The sequence below is a fragment of the Felis catus genome, chromosome B3 (genome assembly GCF_018350175.1).
Source record: "Felis catus isolate Fca126 chromosome B3, F.catus_Fca126_mat1.0, whole genome shotgun sequence".
In the NCBI taxonomy this organism is placed as follows: Eukaryota; Metazoa; Chordata; class Mammalia; order Carnivora; family Felidae; genus Felis; species Felis catus.
In genome coordinates, this window is record NC_058373.1 from 54618666 (window position 1) to 54641672 (window position 23007).

At 38.0% G+C, this 23007-nt stretch overlaps 2 protein-coding genes and 1 pseudogene across 7 annotated transcripts in view; 2 read left to right on the top strand and 1 right to left on the bottom strand.

Annotated features, from left to right (window-relative positions):
• The window catches only part of GALK2 (galactokinase 2), a 144182-nt gene extending 128437 nt beyond the window's left edge, over positions 1–15745 (bottom strand). Inside the window, exon 1 of one of the 4 annotated variants that reach the window (XM_023255384.2) lies at positions 5751–5950. In XM_023255384.2, coding sequence (XP_023111152.2) covers positions 5751–5803 — 53 coding nt within the window. In that variant the 5' untranslated portion in view covers positions 5804–5950. Of the gene's footprint in view, positions 1–5750; positions 5951–15512 lie in introns of those variants that run through there. The other 3 variants (XM_023255383.2, XM_023255382.2, XM_003987152.5) reach the window with 3 other exon arrangements.
• On the top strand, positions 14415–14562 carry LOC111561252 (annotated as a pseudogene).
• Positions 15746–15859: 114 nt separating the features above from the next.
• The window catches only part of COPS2 (COP9 signalosome subunit 2), a 31344-nt gene continuing 24196 nt past the window's right edge, over positions 15860–23007 (top strand). For all 3 annotated transcript variants that reach the window (XM_003987156.6, XM_003987155.6, XR_002158377.2), the window contains exon 1: positions 15860–16017. In XM_003987156.6, coding sequence (XP_003987205.1) covers positions 15964–16017 — 54 coding nt within the window. In that variant the 5' untranslated portion in view covers positions 15860–15963. The remainder of the gene's footprint in view (positions 16018–23007) is intronic.

Below are 23007 nucleotides of genomic sequence, written 5' to 3' on the forward strand. Positions count from 1 at the left end.
CTCACAATCTATCATCCTTTGTTAAAATGGTATATAAGCTCCTAGAACCAACAACTTCTTAGGATTTCACTTTTTTTCTTAAGTTTATTTATTTTGAGAGAGAGAGAGAGAGCACCAGCAGAGGAGGAGTAGAGAGAGAGGGAAAGAGAGGATCCCAAGCCGACTCCACACTAAATTGGGGCTCAAATTCAAGAATCATGAGATCATGACCTAAACTGAGATTAAGAGTTGGATGCTTGACAGATGAGCCACCAGCTGCCCCAGGATTTCACTTCTTTTCTGTGAAGCCCCCTGTGTGTGTGAAATAAACCTTTTCTCCTGTTAATCTATCTCTTGTCAGTTTAACCCTCAGGGCCCAAGCTACTAAACCTAAAAGGGTAGAGAAAAAGTCTTTCCTCCCTTATAATGGTAATTTATGTGAGCTCTATGCCTCACTTTCCTCAAATACAAACTGAGAATAACAGAACTCACAGCAAAGGTTTGTTTTGAGGGTTTTAGAAGCATGAAATAATTATTAGTTATTATTATAACTGTTATTTTGAAAATTTAATAAACATTAAAAATGGCACTTCAAAGTATAGATAATTGTTATTAAAGGGGGGGTGGTTAATCCTACTTCAATCCTTCCACCACAATAAATTCCTCCCGATCAGAAATTCAAATGTAAAAATGAAACAATAATTATATTAGAGATCTTGGAAAATAAAATCATGATGGTGACAATAAAAATAGTAGATGGTGGAGTGCCTGGGTGACACAGTGGGTTAAGCCTCTGACTTTGGCTCAGGCCACGATTTCATGGTCGATGAGTTCGAGCCCAGCGTTGGGCTCTCTGCTATCAGCACAGAGCTCGCTTCAGAACTTCTGTCTCTGTCTCTCTCTGCCCCTCCCCAGCTTGTGTGCATGTACACGCTCTCTCTCTCTCTCTCTCTCTCTCTCTCTCTCTCAAATAAAAAATAAAAACATAAAGAAGGAAAAATTGTTTTAAATTGTAGATGCGCTGAATAGTAGAATGAAGAGCTGACGAACAAATTAGTGAGCAAGATAAAGCTGAGGGAAAGTAGATATTAAAACCAAGTTTACAATTATTTAGAATATAACAAAAATTAGGGATTTATATACCAAAACTTGTAAGATGCAACCATAATGGTACTGGCCTTCAGTGAATATAAGAAAATAAGAAATAATGAGAATAAATGAAGTATGCATATAGCACAAGAAACTAGCAATACAGAAATGAAATGACTTAAAAGATAAACGTAGAATTTACTGAACTAGGGGGAAAATAGCAGACATGGTAAAAAAAATTACAAACTGGTTCTGTGATAAAAACAATAATGTAGAAAAAAGTTTTGAGTCTCACTATATAAAATCAATATGGGGCACCTGAGTGGCTCAGTCGGTTGGGCGTCTGACTTCAGCTCAGGTCATGATCTCAGCTCGTGAGTTCGAGCCCCGTGTCAGGCTCTGTGCCAACAACTCAGAGCCTGGAGCCTGCTTCAGATTCTGTGTCTCCCTCTCTCTCTTCCCCTTCCCTGCTCATGCTCTGTCTCTCTGTCTCAAAAATAAATTAAAAAAAAAAATCAAAAAAAAATTTTTTTAAATAAAATCAATATGAGAAATAAGAGACAACTATAGATTCAAAAGAGATTTTTAAAAAATTTAATCTAGACAAAGGGGTGATTTTTTTTTTTCTTAGTACAAATTTCTAAAAATTGACAGAAGAGAAACAGAAAAAGTAGTCAAAAACAATCCCCTTAATAAGGCCCAGAAAATGTTATGAGTTAGTTCAGCCAGACCTTAAAAGAAAGACAATTCTTTGTTTTTATAAATGGTTCTAATGGTAGAAGCTGTGGAAAGCCTTCCCGTCTCATTTTAGGAGGCCAGAATAACCCACTTGCCAAAACAGCCCCCAAAAGCAAAATATAGGCTACTATCACTATGGAAACAGAGAAAAAGTAAATAAAATATTGGTAATGTTAATCCAACACACATTATTTTATAATATTTGTAACCAAACAGGAGTTTTTTCCAGGAATATAAAGATAGCACCAGGAAATCTATTGATGAAATACACTATTCTAACAGCATAAAAGGGAAAAACTATAATTCCATGATCCTCTCAAAAATATGCAAAAAAAAAAAAGATTCAATAATCATTACTAATAATTTTTAAATAAAATTTAAAATAAGAAAAAAAGGCCATGGACATGTTAGAAAAGAAAAAAATGTCCTAAATTTAACAAAGGCTATTTACCAGAAATAGTAAACATTTTATTTGATGACAAAATATTAGAAGCTTCCCCTCTGAAATCAGAATCAGGACAAAAGTGCTATCATTCAACACTGTACTAGAATACATAAAGTACAAAAAGTCTACACAACAAAAGACATCATCAAGATAAAGGAAGAGTGCTAGACTGGGAACAATATATATATTACATACAAAACAACAAATGGTTTATATCCAAAACTACATACATTCATTAAAAAAAAAATCCTCACATACATAAAGAGTTCCTTAAAACCAACAAGAAATAGATAATCTAATAGCATCTCTTTTTTGCAGGGCCATTTGGCAGGAATTATCAAAATTTTAAATATTTATTAACTTTGACCCTGATTCCATTTCCATAAATGAGCTTCAAGAAGTATCCACAAAAATGTTCAAAGATGTTTACTGCAGCATTGTTTATAAGAGTGAAAAATTTGAAACTTTAATGTACATTCTAATAGTTGAGTGGTTAAATAAATAATGGTATTCATAGTATGAAATCTTCTCAGCTGTAAAAACAATGAAATAAGTCTGTATGGACTGATATGCCAAGATCTCTGAGAAATATTGTTAAGTGGAGAAAAGTAACAGGAAAAACAAATATGATTTCACTTTTATGAATATAATGATACCACTTTTTTTTAAATTTTTTAATCTTTATTTTTGAGAGAGAGAGAGACAGAGTGCAAGTGGGGGTGCAAGAACAGAAAGAGAGGGAGACACAGAATCTGAAACAGGCTCCAGGCAACGAGCTCTCAGCACATAGCCTGACACAGGGCTCAAACTCACAGATCATGAGATATAATGTTACCATTTTTGTAAAAAAATGGTAATAATGATATAAAGATACAGTGATACTATAAGGATAAAATGATATTACAAGAATATAAACCAAATGGATAACTTCTAAGAAGGGAGTAAGAATTGGCAGCACAGGATAGGAATCAGAGACTATATTGAAGAAAGGAACTGTAGGATTTTCAAGCTTTAATGAATATATATATATACATACCCGAGAGAGGCGGGCAGAGGGAGAGAGAAAGAGAGAGAATCCGCACTCAGAGCAGAGCCCGATGGGGGGCTCAATCCCATGACCCTGGATGCTCAGCTGACTGAGCCACCCAGGTGCCCTAAGCTTTAATGAACATATTTTTAAATAATACAAATCTTTCATATTAAGAATGCATTCATGCAGCATCATTATTCATGGAGCCAAAAAGTACAAACAACTGAAATGTCCATCAACCGATGAATAAACAAAATGTGGTGCATCATACAATGGAATACTATTCAATCATAAAAAGGATTAACATACTGATAACATGTTACAACATGGATGAACCTTGAAAACATTATGTTAAGTGAAAGAAGCCAGTTCACAAAACCCCACATATTACATGATTACATTTATTTGAGATGTCCAGAATAAGCAAATCTATAGAGACAGAAATTATATTAGTGGTTGCTTAGGGCAGGGAGCTGGGGGTGATAGTTTAAAGGATACAGAGTTCTTTGGGGGATGATGAAAACATTCTAACTTTGATTATGGAAAGGGCTGTACAATCCTGTGAATATACTAGAAACCATTTAATTATAAACTTTAAATAGGTGAACTGTATGGTATGTGAATTATATATCAATATATACCAAAGCTGTTACAAAAAAAGAATAATAATCCAAGAAACCAAAAATTAATTCTAAAAAGAAGAAAAAGAGAAGACACACCACTGCTAAAAATGCAAAGCTAGAATGTGAAGCAGTCTTACGGTATAGGGAACATGCAAGATTAGAAGGTAGAAAAAAAAGCTTCTATTTCTATTTGATATTTATATAAAAAGAATAAAAAAGAAATTAAGATTCCTGAAGTGTTTAATGTGGTTGACTAGTGCCTTTACTCAGATGGTCATGTGCCCTGTGAAACTGAAGAGTCATTCTAAAGAAACAGCAGGAATTCCCAAGAAGACAGTCTGGCCTTGGGGGCCTTATGCATTTTTTCCCCCTTTAGCATATTGCAATATATGACCAGTTAGGCAGGTTTATAGATATACTATCTAGATTTAACTGAACTTATCCTGCTAAAATGAGTAAGTGGCTGAAACACTGCTTGAAGCTTGTAACTGTATTTCATGCACAAGTGAAAAGAAAGTGGCAGAGCACAATTATCTGTTACTATGATCTCTTCAGCAACTTGCACAGAATGATAAACATTAATATATACCTGTTGCATGAATGAGTATTATGGAAGTCATAAAAAGGCAAGAAACAACTCTAAGGAAACCTAGGAAACAATTCTTCACTTTTAGTGAAGTACATGTTACCACCATTCCCCTTACCCCATAGGGTAACTATGGAAGAAGTATCAAGCATTATGATTAAATCATATCAAATGGAAACACAGAAGAAATTTATACATCGATATGTTTTATGTAAAAAACTAAACTTGACAAGGGTCAAGATTGTTTCCATATGACAAATTCCTTATGAATCTTATTTCACAACGTGTCCTAATTCATTCAAGTATGTAAGGGCAATAGTACCTCGCAAGGCCAGAGACATACGTAGTCTAAAGCCCTGCTGGTCTCCATAACCAAAAATTATGTTTCTTTTAGCTAACTAAAGACCCAATGTTTGCTTTCTTAAGGGTGAAAAAAGCATCTACAAGTTTTAGGAAGTTACAATATTATCAACTGTCACAGGACAGTGAGAAACCAGGAAGTAGGGAGAGCTTAAAGGACTTAACGTCAGAGAAAAAAGTTAACAGGGAAAAACGTAAAAATTATAAATAGCAAAGGGAGACAGAAACCAAACTTAGAAAAGCCTACAGGCTAATATGTAGCAGGTTAGAGACTTCACTCTGAGATTTCTGGCCTAGGTCGGAAGTAGTAAGTATTTCTACAAAGTATCTGCAAGATGCCCTCAAATGAAACGATCCTCCATTAGGTATCATTAAGCAAAGTTATGCTGTAGCTAGGTAGTGGCGGCTGATTAAGTCCTTAAGTGACAATTCATAGATTTTATGATTTATTTAAAAGGATGCAGAAACCAAGGTATGGGAGGGTTGTTTGGAGGGTTTGGTTTGGGGCTTTTTGCATGTTTGTTTTCAATGAGTATTTTAGAAAGGAGACTTTAAAAAGCACTATCCGCCGGCAGGCAAGAAAAAGAAAGAAGGGGTTCAAAGTTAATTTGGGCACGTCTGCTAAAGCCCAGCACAAAGGGTGTACCACCTTCAGCAAGAAAGAGAAAAGAAGGATCTGCATGGATGAAGAAAAACGTTCAACCCTTGGTAGGAATCAGGGTGGAAAGTTCTTGCGGCGTGGTCTTTCTCTCAAGCCCAGCCGCGCGGCCTCAGAAAATCCCAGGGATTCTGTCCACTCCCGGGAGCAAAAGAAGCCCCCAGCCAAGAGCCAGAAGTCCTGGACACTGACTGTCTCGCCTACCCGGGCGATCCCAAAACGCGTCATCTCCTCTCCCCCACCTGGGATGTTCTGCCACTCGGACTCGACGCGTGGCAGGGCCCTCCGTAGCCATGTTTCGCTAGATCCTTCTTTCTTCCAGTGTCAACTGGCGAAACCGAGCTCCCGAGGTAATCACGAGACATCTGCTGCAGGCGTCTTTTCTTCCGGGCGACAGCAGCCCTCACCCTGCGGAAATCCTGCAGCTCTGCTGAGGTGGCCGCTTCCAGTCGGCCCCGCCTACGGCTCCTCCTCCCTGGGCTCCAGGGCTTGGTGCCCGCGCAGCAGCTGTCAGGTACAGCCGCCGTGCTGCTCAGCTCCGGGGGACCCGGGACTCGCGGGGGCCCCTGTGCCCAGCGCTTAGGAAGAAGCTAAGGAGGTTTATTTTCTGCGCCCTGGGGCTTAAGTCTGAGAATACAATCATAACCTATTGCCCCAGGTTGCTTTTTCCGTTCCTTTTTTTTTTTTTTTCTTCTTTTTAAGGGTTTTTTTCTTTCATGACCAGCAGCTACACCCCTAAATAACACTAAATTGTTCAGTTAACACTAATTGTTAATGTGTTAATAACACTAATTGTTCACCTTTTGTGTGGATTATTTCAAAATCGGGCGGTATAAAATTGATGCAGCATTTGATTTAAACACTTTTGCTTATTGAGGCAATAAGAATGGAGGCATCAGTGGAACTTCCCAGAACACAATAGTGAAAAGAAGAAAATGCATGTCTTTTGGGGTGCCTAGGTGGCTCAGTAGGCTAAGCGTCTGGCTCTTGACTTTGGGCTCATATCAGTATCTCACCGTGGGTGAAATGGAGCCCCGGTCCTCTGTGCTTTCATTGCAGAGCCTGCTTGGGATTCTCTCTTTCCCTCTCTCTCTCTGCCCCTCCCCCCACTTGCATGGGTTCTCTCTCTCTCTCTCTCTCTCTCTCTCTCTCTCTCAAAAAAAAAAAACTTTTTAAAAAAGAAAGAAAATACATGTCTTTTAAACTGCAAGAGCCTTTGCATCTGGTTCAACCCTTCATTTTTTCAGTTACCTAGAGAAATCCCGAATGCCCTACTCAAAAAGCATATCATTCCCACCCCATCATTCTACTGTATTTTTCTTTCCTTCAGATTTCTCATAAGTTCCGTATATTTATTTTCTTTTGTACTATTATCTGTATCACCATCTCCACCATCACTACCACTACGACAAAGTAAGCAAGTTGAGGGTAGGAACCTGTATATCTAGGTAGCACCTGTCGAGATGAACTGAATGAACAACTGAAGCGTGAAGTGACTTCCTAAGGCCACACTCCTAACTGGTAGCAAAGCTTGAATTGTCAATTGAGCACTGTCATTGCTGCTTTAGTTCACAGGGGAATCATGAGAGGGTTGATGCAAAACATAAAGAACTTACAGATTTCTGAAAGGAAAGAAACAAAGACAAATTTGGAATTACAGTATAATTGTGCCTGCTCCCTTTCTTTGCCTCCACACCACACACCATTCTGAAAAGTAGGTGGTTCATTTCATAAACCTAGGATGTATGGCCACCATTTTGGGTGGGAATAAAAACAAATGGGCATTAGAGATGCCAAAATGGCAAACAACAACAACATTGCTAAAAGTGTGTAATTGTATTTTTACAAGAGACATTTTTTACAAGGTCAATGTCAGTGTAAGGAATGAAAACTAACATGCCTCACATCCTCTTTCTGCACATTCCTCCTATGGCAATTTTAGAGATAAAAGATGCAACTGCAGTATAAAGCATTCTGAAGGGTTAATATGAGTAGTTGATTGAGTTAAAGATAAAACATTTATTAAGTTCTCTGTAAGCACCATGCATTTACAACACATCATTTTTTTCCAACTGAAGAGACTGATGTAGATTAAAAGGGGCACTAACTAAGCAAGGCCATCAGTCTATTAGATGGGAATGTAATGAGATCATGCAAACTATTTATCAGAACTCCTCTCAGGAAAGAGTGGGTATTAAATGTAGGTAGAAATAACATTTTGATAAGCCACTTAGGTTGATTGGTAAGATCAAGGGAGGGGCACCTGGGTGGCTCAGTTGTTTAAACATCAGAGTCTTGATCTCAGGGTCCTGAATTCAAGCCCACATTGGGCACTATGCTGGGTATGAAGCCTACTTAAAAAAAAAAAAAAAAAAAATCAAGGGATATGCTCCAACAACAGATAGTCACCAATTTAAATGCCTTTGAAAGAGAGAAAATTCCTTCCTAAGTGAAGTATATAATTCATGCTACAGCCAAAGTTAAGGTATTTGTCACCACCCTCCTACACCCATGCCCAAAACCACACCTTTGCTATAGCTATGGCAGTAGCTGTGTTTCTCTACAGCCACCGCTGCTGTTGGAAGGTCAATTTTACAGGGTTCCTGCTCTTGCTGAGCTCTAGTAGAACCATTTCTTCCCTCTGCCCCTTTAAGCCTTCAAGAGGTGGTAAAGAGCCTGATGCTTGCTATTCCCTGGGTGTTTCACCATCATTGTTGGTTCCCTCAACCCTGACCTCATCTCTGTCCCCATCTCTGTAAATAGTCCCTTCATTAATTTTTTTTTTAGAAATAACATCAATTTTTTTAAGTTTTATTAAATCCAGTTGATTTTTTTAAGCTTTATGCCCAACATGGGGCTTGAACTCATGACCCTGAGATCAAGAGTCTGATGCTCTATCAACTGAGCCAGGCAAGTGCCCCAGTGCCTTCATTAAAATTTTAATTAACCCCCCTGAGTATATTATGAGTTTCCTGTCCAGATCTTAATCAATACAAAAGGAGTCCTCTTTTTTTGCCTTCTAGCATATGGTGTTCAGCCTCTCTAAATAAATTCATCAAAAAAAATTTTAAGATGATCAGTCTGGGGGCGCCTGCGTGGCTCAGTTGGTAAACCTCTGACTTTGGGTCAGGTTATGATCTCATAGTTTGTAGGTTTGAGCCCCACATCAGGCTCTGTGCTGACAGCCCAGAGCCTGGAGTCTACTTCAAATTCTGTGACTCCCTCTCTCTCTGCCCCTCCCCTGCTCATGCTCTCTTTTTCTCTGTCTCGAAAAAATAAATAAACATTTTTTTTTAAAGTATCAGTCTGAAAGGATGCCAAATTATGAGCCTATTTGGGGCAACCATATGTCTCAACCTAAAGAGGTGAGGGATCATGAATGCTAGGGTTTACTTAAACGTATCACATTTTTATTGAGCATTTTCTTTTTTTTAATGTTTTTTTTATTTTGAAAGAGAAAGAGAGAGAGCACAAGTGGGGGAGGCACAGTGAGAGAAGGCAAGAAAGAGAATCCCAAGCAGGCTCCATGCTGTCAGCACAGAGCCCAACAGGGCTCGATCTCAAGACCATGAGATCCTGACCTGAGACAAAATCAAGAGTGGGACGCTTAACTGACTCAGACATCCATGCACCCCTGTTGAGCACTTTCTATAGGCAAGGCACATGCTTAGTTTCAGGGGATTCAGAGGTAAGATAGTTGTGTCCTCAAAGAGTTTTCAGCTTAATAAAGAATATAAAATAATCATAATACAGAGTAACATAAAGTTATCAAAAATATACTTTAAAGGGCTCAAATTATGCTGGGAATTAAATGTTAATTATTTTCAACAAAGGTGCCAAGACAATTCAACACAGAACAAAGCATCTTTTCAACAAATAATGCTGGAACAATTTGATATCCATTTATAGAAAAAAAAACAAGCCTCCACATTTACCTCATAGTATATACAAAAATTAAACTTGACATGGGGTCATAGTCTTAATGTAAGAGTTGAAACTATATAAAATTTCCATAAGAAAACATAAAAAAAAATCCTGGTGCACTTAGTTTTGGCAAATATTCCTCAATATATCATAAAGAGCATAAAAAGCTCTTACAACTCAATGGTAATAATGATAATCCAATTTAAAAATGGGCAACAGAACTGAAGACATACTTCACCAAAGAAGATACGTGGATGACAAATAAGCACATGGAGAGATGTTCAAAATTAGGCAGTAAGGGTACGCAAATTAAAACCACAATAATACACCACTACACTCCTGCTAGAGTGGCTAAAATTAAAACAACTGACCACACCGTGTGTTGACTAGGATGTGATGCAAGTAGAACTCTTATATACTGCTGGTAGATATGCAAAATGCAAAATCACTTAAACAATTTAAGAGTTCTACAGTTAAGCATACACCTACCATATAATCCAACCATTCCATTGCTAGGTATTTATCCATATTCATTATCTATTACTACATAAGATTACCACAAACCTAGCAGTATAATTACCTCATAATGTCTATGGCTCAGGAGTCAGGGTATGGCTTAGCTGGGTATGGCTTAGCATCTCACAAAGTCTTATCTAAGGTTCAACTGGGGACAGATTCATTTGTAAGATCACCTGTTAGCAATCCAGTAAAACCTTGGATTGCAAGTAACTTGTTTTGTGAGTGTTCCGCAAGACAAGCGAACATTTCTAATAAATTTTAACTTGATAAACAAGCAATGTCTTGCAATACGAGTAGTACATGATGCTGAATGTCACATGATCACAACTGAGCCAATGGTTCTCTCTCTCTCTCTCTCTCTCTCTCTGTCTCTCTCTCTCTCTTGCTCTCACTCTCTCTGAGGGATTGTGGGTGACTGTGTCCCATGCTCAGATGCTCAGTCTCAGGCCACAGTGTTTGGCAGAAATCAGTGATTTTTCAGAATGTTGGAAGGTGCCCACAACTGGCACTAGTATATTTTTGTCACTTCAAGGCACCTTTTGGACAGTCCTTTGCTTTTCCATACGACAGTAAGCTTAGGAATGCTTTGCTTCATTCTAGGTCAGGCTGCCTGCAGATATAGACTCTTTCCTCAGCTGCCTTATTGCCAGTTACATTAAATACAGTATATGACAAGAGATTATTAATACTGTACTATAGTCAACATCCATGCGAGCAATGGCCCCCGTACAGAAAGAGGTTGAAAAGAACGGCAGTAAGAAGATGATTACTGTGAAAGTTAAGAAGAAAACCATACAGAAATACGAATGATGTATATGAGTGGCCGAAATTGCAAGATTTTATAAGAAGTCTACATCTGCGTCTCGTCTGTAGAGGAGGAGGGGGAAAAGGCAGAGGAATCCCTCACTTCAAATGAAATTAGGGAGATGTGTAAAATGTGGGAAACAGTGCTAAATTTTGTAGAAAAGCACCACCCAAAAAGCAAGGCCGAATAAGGCTGTAGCAGTGCTAACAATGAATCTGTTTAATGACAATGCAATGTCACATTTCTATGAAATCCTCAAAAGAAGGCAAAAGCAAGTGCTATTGGATAGGTTCCTTGTTAAAGTTGTATGAAAAGAAAAAGATTCCATTGAGCCAATAGATAGCAGTGATTCTGTTAGTGTGCTAGTGATAGTGAAAGTCGTCCTACATAATAACCCTCCTCTCTTGTCTCCCTCACAACCAGCCACAAAGGTTTTCAAAGGTGAGTGCAGGTTAATTTATTTTTCTTCATATTTTGTGTTTTCTTTATTATTTTACATTACAGAATCGTAATCATTTTTTTTTAATTTTTTTTCAACGTTTATTTATTTTTGGGACAGAGAGAGACAGAGCATGAACGGGGGAGGGGCAGAGAGAGAGGGAGACACAGAATCGGAAACAGGCTCCAGGCTCTGAGCCATCAGCCCAGAGCCTGACGCGGGGCTCGAACTCCCGGACCGCGAGCTCGTGACCTGGCTGAAGTCGGAAGCTTAACCGACTGCGCCACCCAGGCGCCCCCGTAATCATTTTTATATGAATATTTTTCAGTTGTGGAATGAATCATCTATGTTTCCATTATTTTTTATGGGGAAATTTGCTTTGATACAAGTGCTTTGGGTCACAAGCATTATGGAACGAATTATGTTCGCAAACCAAATTTTTACTGTATTTAGTTCTTGTGCATTGCCAGAGTGAAGGCCACAGCTTCTTGCTGGCTGTTGGTCAGGTGGTGCCTTCAGCTCATTGACACATGATCCTTCATAACATCGCCTCTTACTTTCTCAAAGCAACAAGGGGGATAGAGTCTCTCCAGCAAGATGAGTTTACAATCTTGTATAACATAATTATATACACATAATCACATACATCACCTTTGCTGTATCTTATTGGTTAGAAGCAAGTCACAGATCCCACCCACATTCAATGGGAAAGGATTATCCAAGAGCATGGGTAATAAGAAGACCACCTTCAGTCTGTCCACCCCATTACTCGTAAGAAATGAAACATATGTCCACACAAAAACTTGTACACATGTGTTCCTAGCTGCTTTATTTGTATAAGCTAAATAGTGAAAAAACTCAAATATCCATCAACAAGTTAACAAAGAACTTGTAAGATATCCATACAATGGAACACTCAGCAATAAAAAGAAACAATCAATTGAAACCAATTGAAACAATATGGATGAATCTCAAAGTAATTATACTGAGTGAAAGAAGCCAGGCAAAAGAGAGTACATAACATATGATTCATTTATATAAAATTTCACAAAATGAAAAATAATCTATATGACAAAAAGTAGATCAGTGGTTGCCTGAGAAAAGTGAAGAGGGTTGAAAAAGGATTACCAAGAAGTAATGAGGAAACTTCTGCAGTAATAAATATCCTCACTACCTTGGTTGTGGTAATGGTTCCACAGGTGTATACATATGTCAAAATTCATCAAAGTGTACACTTTAAGGATGTGCAGCTATTGTATCTCAATGAAGCTAATAAGATTATACCTTAATAAAGTGTTTAATATATATCTTTATATTATTTTATTTTTATTCGAGAGAGAGAGAGAGTGAGATCAGGGGAGAGGGGCAGAGGGAGAGAGAGAGAATCTTAAGCAGGCTCCATGCCCAGCATGGAGTCCAAAGCGGGGCTCAATCCCACAACCCTGGGATTATGACCTGAGCTGAAATCAAAAGTTGGATGCTTAATCGACTGAGCTACCCAGGCGCCCTTAATATATATTTTTAAAACTTAGGATCCACTTTCTACAAAGGCATCACATCACATCAATGCTCCCTGTTAACATTTTTTTAAAAAATGTATTATTTACCACTGAATAAAATTGATGTCAAGAAAAAAACACTATCATAATTGCACAAAGTATTCAGGATAGGTTGAGTGAGGTGACACTTAAATGGATCTTTAAGGACAAAATATTTTGATGCATAGAGATAGCTATAAGGGCACTCCCTGCACAGAAAAAATTAACATTTAGGGGCACTCAGTCAGTTGAGCGTCTGACTTTAGCTCAGGTCATGATCTCATTGTTTGTGGCTTTGCATCTGGCTCTGTACGGGTAGCTCAGAGCCTGAAGCCTACTTCGGATTCTGTGTCTCCCTCTCTCTCTGCCCTCCCCTGCTCGCTCTCTCTCTCTCTCTCTCTCTCTCAAAAAATAAATAAACATGGGGCACCTGGGTGACTCAGTTGATAAAGCATCTGACTTCAGCTCATGTCATGATCTCAAGGTTTGTGGGTTCAAGCCCCATGTTCACCTCTGTGTTAACAGCTCAGAGCCTGGACCCTGCTTCAGATCTGTGTCTCCTTCTCTCTCTGCCCTGCCCCCTGCTCGTGTTCTGTCTCTCAAAAATAAATAAATGTTAAAATAAATAAATATATAAAGATTTAAAACTTTTTAAAGAAAAATTAACATTTATTCATTCAACAAACATTTCTTTAGGACTTGTGTCCCCAAGCACTGTGAAAACCTTTTTCTCTGTCTTAGAAAATTTCCAGACTGGGTTGGTTAAATTTGTAAATGACTAAGAATATTATGCTCAAAATTTAGCTGCAGTTTTTCTAGTGCTCCTAGTCACTAACTTAAGTTGAATAATTATTTTTCCATTGTAAAAGTAAAGAATTACATTAAAAAGCAGAAAATTATATCAATAAATTCAATGTAAATCAACATGCAGTTTTATTCGTGTGATCACTATGTACATGGTTAACAGATAATTGCAAAATTGCTATACAAATAGAAAGCACAACAATGTAGTTCTGATTACTCTGAGCAAATAAACCTCTTAGCCACCTTGGAATTCTATTTTCTCTTTTGAAGAATTATGGATTTCAAGTAAAGTAACCATGTGACTTACGTTTCAAACTTCTGAGAGTGGATGACAATTATTATTCTGGGACAGCAGTACTAAATCAGGGCTGTCTCAGAAAACTAGGATGTAAAGTCACCTCAGTTATAGGGAGATTTTTGTTTGTTTGTTTTAAGGTTTACAAGTATATGGGGCGCCTGGGTGGCTCGGTCGGTTAAGCATCCGACTTCGGCTCAGGTCATGATCTCACGGTCCATGAGTTCGAGCCCCGCGTCGGGCTCTGTGCTGACAGCTCAGAGCCTGGAGCCTGTTTCAGATTCTGTGTCTCCCTCTCTCTCTGTCCCTCCCCTGTTCATGCTCTGTCTCTCTCTGTCTCAAAAATAAATAAACGTTAAGAAAAAATTTTTTAAGGTTTACAAGTATAGATCCTAAGCTCTACCCCAGACCTACTGAATCAGAATCTCTGGTATGGGATTTGGGAAGTTATAATCTAATGAACTGCCATGATTGGAAAGCCTTAGACCCTAAAGTGATATCATTAAAGGCTCTTCCAGTTCAAAAATCCTATGTCTTACAGGGGAATTTTGAATATGGACTTGGTATCAGAAGACATTGGGGATCGCTTCTCAGCCTTTTGGCTAAGATCAAGTGTAGAAGACATTGGGGAATTATTAATTTTCTTGATGTAATAATCTGAAAACATAAGAAAATGTCCTTGGTTTTAGGACATATACATAGATGCACTTAAGAGTGATGTATCATGATATCTGCATTTTACTTTCCATTGATTCAGGGAATATATACACAAACACAAAGCTGATAGTGGGTACACACATATTCACTGGACTATTCTTTCAGTTTTTCTGTATGTTTGAAATTCTCACAATAAAACGGTGCGAGGAAAAGACTATTAGGGAAAAACTTTGTTTATAGGTAAGCAGTATCATTGTTATAAATATAACTTTTAAGAACTATAACCAAAAAGATCACAATTCAATGGATTACTAAAAAATCCAGACTGTAATTCCTCTTCTTGGGCTTTTTCCTAAGAAAAAAATAAACTGACAAATATATCAGCAGCAAAATTGTTTAAAATAATACTGGTTTTGCAATATTCTAAATGTGTAACAATAATGGCATGCTTAAGTAAATCATTATGAGTTGGTACATTCAACGAAGGGATTATTACCCAACTATTAAAATGATCATTGCCAAGAATATACGGTCCCATGTAATGGGACCCCCAATATATTGTCCCATGTTGTTACATAACTTGGTGTAAAAATAATCCGAAATTATATCTGGGCTATAACTATATAAAATTTGTGGATTCAAGTGAACAGAACTGGAAGTTTATATTCAAAGTGCTGTTTGAAACGCAGTTTTCCCCTTGTATTTCGTGTTTTTCATTCTGAATTCTGCTAATGATTTTGTGCAACAATAATGCATATTTTAAAAACCAGTCGTTTACTGTTACCTTAATTTCGGGTAAGGGCAGTAAAGGTCAGTTTATAACCTGTTGAACAACTGAATAAGACTTTAGGCGCCTCAATTGATTGATGCTTAACGGTGTGGGACAGCCACAGTATCGTTTTGCCGACTACAAACACCCATTAGGTGTAAACCGTGCCGCTAAAAAGGTCTCCAAACATCACAGGAATACCCACTACAATATGTGGGCAAAATGGCAAATAGATGAAGCAGAAATACTACTACCTGTCAAATAGGACGGGCATGTCAGCCTTTTCTCCGCGAAAGGCTTCTGGTCCTACGGTGCCTCTTACTTTCACCAGAATGAAATGGTTCCAGAGTCCCAGGCAAGGGAAGAGACCGTTCCCTTGCCCAGGAGGCTGGAAACTGCTCAGTGTGAGCTCAAGGTTTCCAAGGCCCTTCAGCGGAGATCCTCACCGCTAGATGATTCCCCAGTTGCTAGGTTTAGTTGCTAAGGCACCAACCGCCTCGCAGGAAGAAGAGGCAGTGCACTCCCTTTTGGCGTCGTAGTGAATCCTCCCGATACCGAGCGCATTTGTTCCGGGAGGAAACATTCTGCTCCTCTAAGAGCGACGGGAAGGCGAGGAGAAGCTGCGAGTGACGCCTCTGAGCCGTGGAGCATTGTGGGAGGAGGTTGTCTCCAATTTCTCCTCCCTCTCCCCCCCTCCCGGCCAAGATGTCTGACATGGAGGATGATTTCATGTGCGATGATGAGGAGGACTACGACTTGGTGAGGCGGAGGGGACGGAACTGTGGGGTTAGAGGTGGTGTCTGGCTTTAGAGGTTGGGGCAGGGGCCACCGCGGCCTCTCCCCGTAAAACATGTGCTTCTTCCCGTCTCTCGGTGCAGTGACAGGACGAGTTTACCTCCTCCCCCTTCCCGCACCGGGCCTGGGCCCTGCTTCTCTAGCATGGGGGAGGGGAGGGTAAAGGAGGCAGCAAAGGGGGTCCCGAGCTTTGCGCTCCAAGTCCGAGTGCCTCCTCGTTTATGTGGAGACTCCTGGCCTCCAGGTCCGGTTTTCGGTGCCTCCTACCTCCTTCCCACCTCCGGAACCGCCTCGGGGATCGTGCAGCGGTCTAGGCCCTGGCTCTGCCCTCTCAGGCCCAGTTTTCTGGGCTCCTCTTCTTAACCCTAGAGCTGAGACAGTACGAAATGCTGAGACAAGGGTCTGAAAACTGGGGGGCCTTACTGCTCCCGGTCCTGACCGCGAAACGCCACTTGTGAGTCTCCTGGAAACAGAGCTTAATAATAAGTCTTGTATGGGGTCCGTTTTGGTTTAAGGTAAAGGTGCAGCGGAGAATTCAGAGCAAGGATAGCTGAAAAAGAAGTAGTTAAATTACTTGTTGTGTTTAAAGAAAAAAGCTGAGGAGGAGGTTTTGGGGGGTTTTCTGTTTGTTTTGGTGTGTGGGGGAGGTAGGGATAAGGGGATTGACCCAATGGATTTTTTTTCTTGACTGAGAGGTTTCCTAGTATTCAAAGTTAAAAATATCAACCGTATAACAATGAACGAATTTATGTAGCTGAACGGTGGTCTGTGAAGATTCATGGTTTAACTTATCAACGGATTTACAGGTTTTCAAAAATAATTCACTACCATTACAGGTTGCTATTCAGAAACAGTATCTGTGTGTGAACTAAGGAAAATTATCCGGACCAAGAATTAGCACCAATTTTTTTGTTGTTGTTGCATGGTTCCTGCATATGATAGTGATGCTGCATTATCCTAAAGTTATGAAGTAGATGTGTAGGGAAATCTGACTTATTTTATATTTTAAGTGCCAGATATTCGTGAGTAGACATTAATATATTGTTTTGAATTCGTGTAAAACTTCTTTGTATAGTAATTTACAATTAATTTTTCTATTTTAAATGAAAGCACCTTTGCAAAAGGTAGAGGGAAATGCTTGCTGTTACCTGAAAATCATAGTAGAGGTTTTAATCATTCTTAAACTTGAATGGAGAGTTTTGCTAATAGTTTTGATTTCTGCTTTACGTTTCAGTTTGTGTAAACCAAGTCAGTTGTAGGCAGCACATTAAGTGCATTAAGAATGTATTAGTTGTGATATCATGTGCATTTTTATTTGTACATTTATTTATATTACAGCTATTTTAATAACTGTAGAAGTGTCTCTTTTAAATATGTCTGTTTTTTATTTTTGTTTTTAAATGTTTCTGCTTATCTTTCCTAAACAATAGTTTATTGAGTACATGACTTATTAGCACTGTGATAAACTTGAAGATCATCATTGAAATTGCGGTGTAGGAATGGCCTACACTGAGGCATAAAATGAGAATTTTACTGTCCCATGTAGTGCTCAGTTTTCACAAGAATTCTATTGTTAAACATATATTGTTGAACTTAGCTAGGTTTTCCCAGCTTTTTAGAGCCTACACTATAATGCAGTACAATACAAAGCCAAATACATAGTTGTTTTGACTTATATTTTCTTAACCAAAAAAAGTATGATTTTACACTGGTACATAATTAAATGAATTCTTCCCCCACAGCATTCTGTTAAATAGTCCTCCCTCCCCCCCATATCTCTTACATAGGTATCATTCTGCCTTCTCAATCCTGTATCAAGTAGTGAAAGCTTTTATGCTTTGTTTACTATGAGTTAGTCTTTTGATGGCATAAAATTTATTTAGTAATTTATTTTATGCTTTCTTAGTTAATTTCCTTAAACCACTGTATGTTAAAAAAAAAAAAAATTAGGAGTGCCTATGTGGCTCAGTCGGTTAAGCATGAACTCTTGATCTCAGCTCAGGTTTTGATCTCAGGGTTGTGAGTTCAAGCCCCGCGTGTGTTGGGGTGTTGGGCTCCACACTGGGCATGGTGCCTACTTAAAAGAAAGATTAAGGTGGGGCGGGGGAGCACATAGCTGGCTCAGTTAGTAGGGCATGGGACTGTCGATTTCAGGATTGTAAACTGAAGCCGCACATTGGGTATAGAGATTACTTAAAAATAAAATATTTTAAAAAAAGATTGAGGGAAGCTGGTTGCCATTTCATGCTTACATGTTGTCAGAAGAGAAGTTATTGGGGGTTTTTTCATAGTTATTTGCCTGAGTCTTGTTGTTTCTTGCGATTTAAAGAGTCCAAAGAATTGATTTGCTCTTTTAGGGAAATTTCTTTTTTATTAAAAGAAATGTATGATTTGTGGGAAAATTTGCCATCGCTTCATTTTAGTCAAAATGTTAACTAAAGCCATGAGTATTTCTGACCACAGATATGTTCAGCATATCTTTTGTAGGTTGTCTGTTGATAAATTTTAATACCCTAAATCATTTTTTGTACTTGTCCCATCTAGTGGAAATAGGTAGTTAGGATACCACCAGGCAAAGTAAAAATCTGTTTCTAAAACTATACTGTTTTTATCTAAGGAAGTAAATAATGGTTTATGCCCAAGATCTAGAAGAAAAGAGAACCAACTTAGTTTAAAAAAAGAAGCAAGCGTGAAAGAAATTAATTTGCTTGAGCTCTTATTTCTAAGACCTATTTTATTTTTTTATTAGAGGCAGATGCAGGCATTATCTAAGCATATGAATTTATGTAGCATTAAATGGAGAAGTAGGAGATGATACTGGTAAATGTCTTGATTATTTTCTGGTCTAATAATACTAAATAATAACTCTACTGCCATTCGTTAAGTAAATAAGGTTATTGGTAAGTTAACTATTGCAATTCCACCGTCCAGCCATTCTAGCATGAAGTTGCTTTGTATTTCTAGTAATCTTTTTAGAAAGGAGTTAGGACAGACTGACTTCATTCCAACAATCTATCCTTGAGTAGATCCTGTGATCGGGCACGGTATATTTGAGTTTAATGTATTGCAAGCAAAAAAAATTGTCAAAAAGGTAGAGTAATTCCACTTGGTTAAATGTATTACCAATCTGTGAGTCTTATATTACCCTAGTCAAGCTCATAGCTGTGATCAGTGAATGAATGTTTAATAGTGTTGTGGTTTTTTTGGTCTTAGTATGTATAGTATACTTATACTATATACTAATACTTAGTATATTTTAATGCCCTGAATATTTACTTGTTCTTTGCTTTTTGGGAAGGAGAGGTGTCAGTCTTAACTATAGGATATCTTTATGGAATCTCTTACTTCGTTACCATTTTAACAAGATCAGCAAATGATGGCTTGAACTTTATTTTCTCATGTTATAAAAAAAACCCTAGAACATAGTTTAACAAATTAAAAACTAACACTACTATTTTTTAAAAAATAATTTTGAGTTACTACAAAAAATATGTAATCTCCTTTGAAAAAGAAGTGGCAATATAAGAACAAGGGCAAAAGAATGATTCTAGGAATTTGTGTATTTGGTATAAGGACTATCACTTATCATTGTGCAATATGAGGAGCTTTGATGTTAAAGGTTATTTCACTCTGAGACTCTTGTCCCCGTAAGTTAATATTTGACAAAATGTACAGATTTTCAAACAATATACTGTTTATGGTCTAGGCCAGTGTTTTCTATGTTGCACACACATTTGGAGTTGCATGTAGACTTCATGAAGATGAAATTTGATTGTACAGCTGAGGCTTTTAAAAGAAACTTAACATGTTTAATTGTAAATAATTGGAAACAACTCCAAGTTATCAATAGGAGGGAAATACTATTAATATTAATAAGGTTATAGATGAATTATCATATATCCATGGGGTGGAATGCTATGTTGGCACTTCAAACCATGCTACTAAACAGTATTCCATGATATGAAAAACTTTTGATCAGTTGTATTTGTCAGGACTCTTGGGCATAAGAGGAATATATGTCAAACAAGCTTAAACTAAAAAGAGCATGTGTTGGTTTACATCACCAGGAAGTAGAAATATGGTTGGATTCATGGCTCAGATGATGGTAGTGGGTCTTTTTTCTGTTTCTGTCTCTCTTCCTGGTCTGCTTTCCTCACTGTGTTGGCATAATTGCCTTCACAAGATGTAATGCAGCATCTTCCTAGCATTATAACCCAAAGCCAAAAAGGTGTTCCTTGCTAGAGCTAACAGCAAAGCCCTAGGAAGGACTTTTAGTGACCCAGCTGATGTCTGTGTAGCCTTCTGTGAACCACTGGCTCACTGTAGAGAGGGAGATGGGTTGCTTGCCCTCCTCTGTGGATGGCGCACTGTAATTGAGAGCCCTCACCTGGGAGAGAAAGGGTTGATCACCAATGCTCTGAACACAGTGAACATATATCCACTATAAATATGTAATCTGTATTACAATTTTATTGGGTAGGAATAAAATTTATTTTATTGAGTGGGAAAATATAGAAAAAAATTCTACAAGATCTGAAAAGTGTCAGGAAAACTAAAATTTATTTCTTACAAACCTTTCACAGTGAACCTGTATTACTTTTATTGCTGAAGTGAGAAGCGGACAGGTTCCAGTGTACAAATTATGAACAAAAATCTTAACTTTGATCATGAGAGGTCACACAGTAATTATGTCATTGCTCAAAATTTTTTAGAGTTCTTAAAAATTGTCTTCAGAACCTGAACCATGTAGCTTTTTATAATGGGTAATATATGCACATGGTTAAAAAAATATAAAAAGATTCCTTTCTATTTTTGTTCCCAATTTGTCCAGTTCCCATTCCTCCTCATAGGTAACCAAATACACATTTTTCCCCCTCTCTTTGTTTTTTAATTTATCTTGGAGATTATTCCATGTAAAGTATACAAAAGTTTACTTATTCTTTTTACAGCTGCTTTGATTGTGTGGATGTGCCATACTCTATGTAACCAGTTCTCTCTTATTAAGCATTTGGCCTGTTTTCTTTTGCTGTTATAAACAATGTGCAGCTTTTTTTCTTTTTTAAACTTCAGTGATAATCAGGCTTTATCCTTTTTTATAGATGTCGAAAACTGTATTCTGAGTCATATTTGATAAATAAGTTGGGCCATCAAACCGGGTGATAGTGTTTTAGGTCAGAAATATTTAGTGTTTTTGAACTGTTTCAAAAGTGTTGAACAAAACTGTTCAAACGTGTTTCTGAAGTGTTTCTTCAGAGTTTCAGAAGCATTACTTCATAATATGCATTAGTATCATGATTGGAATAATTTTACTGCCTCTTAAAATTACTACTTCAGGACGCCTGGGTGGCTCAGTCAAGCAACTGACTCTTGATTTCAGCTCAGGTCATGGGGTCGAGCCCCACATAGGGCTCCATCAGGCTCCATGCTCAGCATGTATTCTCTCTCTCCCTCTGTTGCTCTCCCCCACTCACACGCTTTCTCTAAAATAAAATGAAACACTTTTTAAAAAAATTACTGCTTCAAGGATAAGTATTGGTTTGGAATATAAGTTTTGATGCATTTCCAAAAAGTCCTTTTGCATTACCTCATAGGTATACTTTGTATAATGAGATTGGAGAGGTTCAAACAAGAATAGCTAAAATGATAAGTTAACAGGAGACAGCTCTTACATGCTAAGAATAAGATAAATTTAAGGCTTTTTACCCCTAACTGAAATCTGTTAACTGTGAATATTCAACAGCGTGAATTTGTACTTGTATATTATATCTCAAAATAAACACATGGACCTCAGCGGGAATTAGAAAGCTCCAAGGGTTCGACCTACCCCCCCCCCCCCCATTTGATAAGAGAAACTAAAGCAGCATGTCTGAGTGACTTACTTAAATTTACAGGACAAATTAGTGGGAGAGTCAAAACTGTAGCCCAGGTCTAATGACATTTATGACTTTCTTTGGAAAATTTAATTTGAAGCCTAACAGTTTGGAATAAATAAAATAATGTTCTGATTTACACTGTAGATAAATTAGGACCCATTAACTTAAGTGAAATTTTAAAAACTTTGAGCAACTTTATGAATGTCTAAACCACAAATGGCTACTTAGGACTTCTATCATATCTAGTCCTAAAGGATAGTGAGACCTTGCCCTTTGCCTCTCTGTGCCTGGCATCTAGTATAGCTGTCACGACATGGTCAGGGCTTGAGGAACATTGTTAATAGTGAGTCTTGTTTTCCTAGAGCACATTTCACAGACTTTTATTGACGAGGTACAGGAGAATAAGTAGGAACTGTGGAACTGACCCTGTTCAGCAGTAGGTCCATTCCAGCATAGAGTGAAAATTGCCCCTGGCTATATAGTTTTGTATGTTACTTTCGAACATTCATCCGCTTTTCATCTCAATTAAACAAACACTTACTGAGCATTTTGTATTATACCAGACTCAGGGGATACCAAGATGAGGAAGAGAAAGTTCTGCTTTTTGAGAAGCTCATGGTAGTGAGATGAGGGGAGGTGGGAACAAAACACACTCACAAGGCTCCATGTTAGAGAGATTCATGTCATGTAGAAGCTGACTAAGGAGAAAATTTATTTTCCTAAGTAGGGTTGAAGAAAGTATCACAAGGCAAACCTTGATGAATATGTTTTCCAGCAGTGTTAGGGCTAGGAACCATCATAGGAGAAAAGTGGGAAGTGTGCTAATAGGGGAGGTAGTTTAGAATTCCTAGCAGAGAGAACAGTTTATGTCAAAGCAGAGATTTTGAATTGTGTGGCACATTTGGGGAAGGAAGAATAGGTTTGGGTGGTGTGCATGGATCACAGATTGCTTTGGGGAGATGGCAGGACATGAGGTATTATATAAGTAGGTGGTACTTAATGAAATTTAGTGAGTTTTTCAATCCCTTTAACAATGTTCAAGTGTTTTCATATATTGCTTAAATTTTTTGTTTCTTAAAAA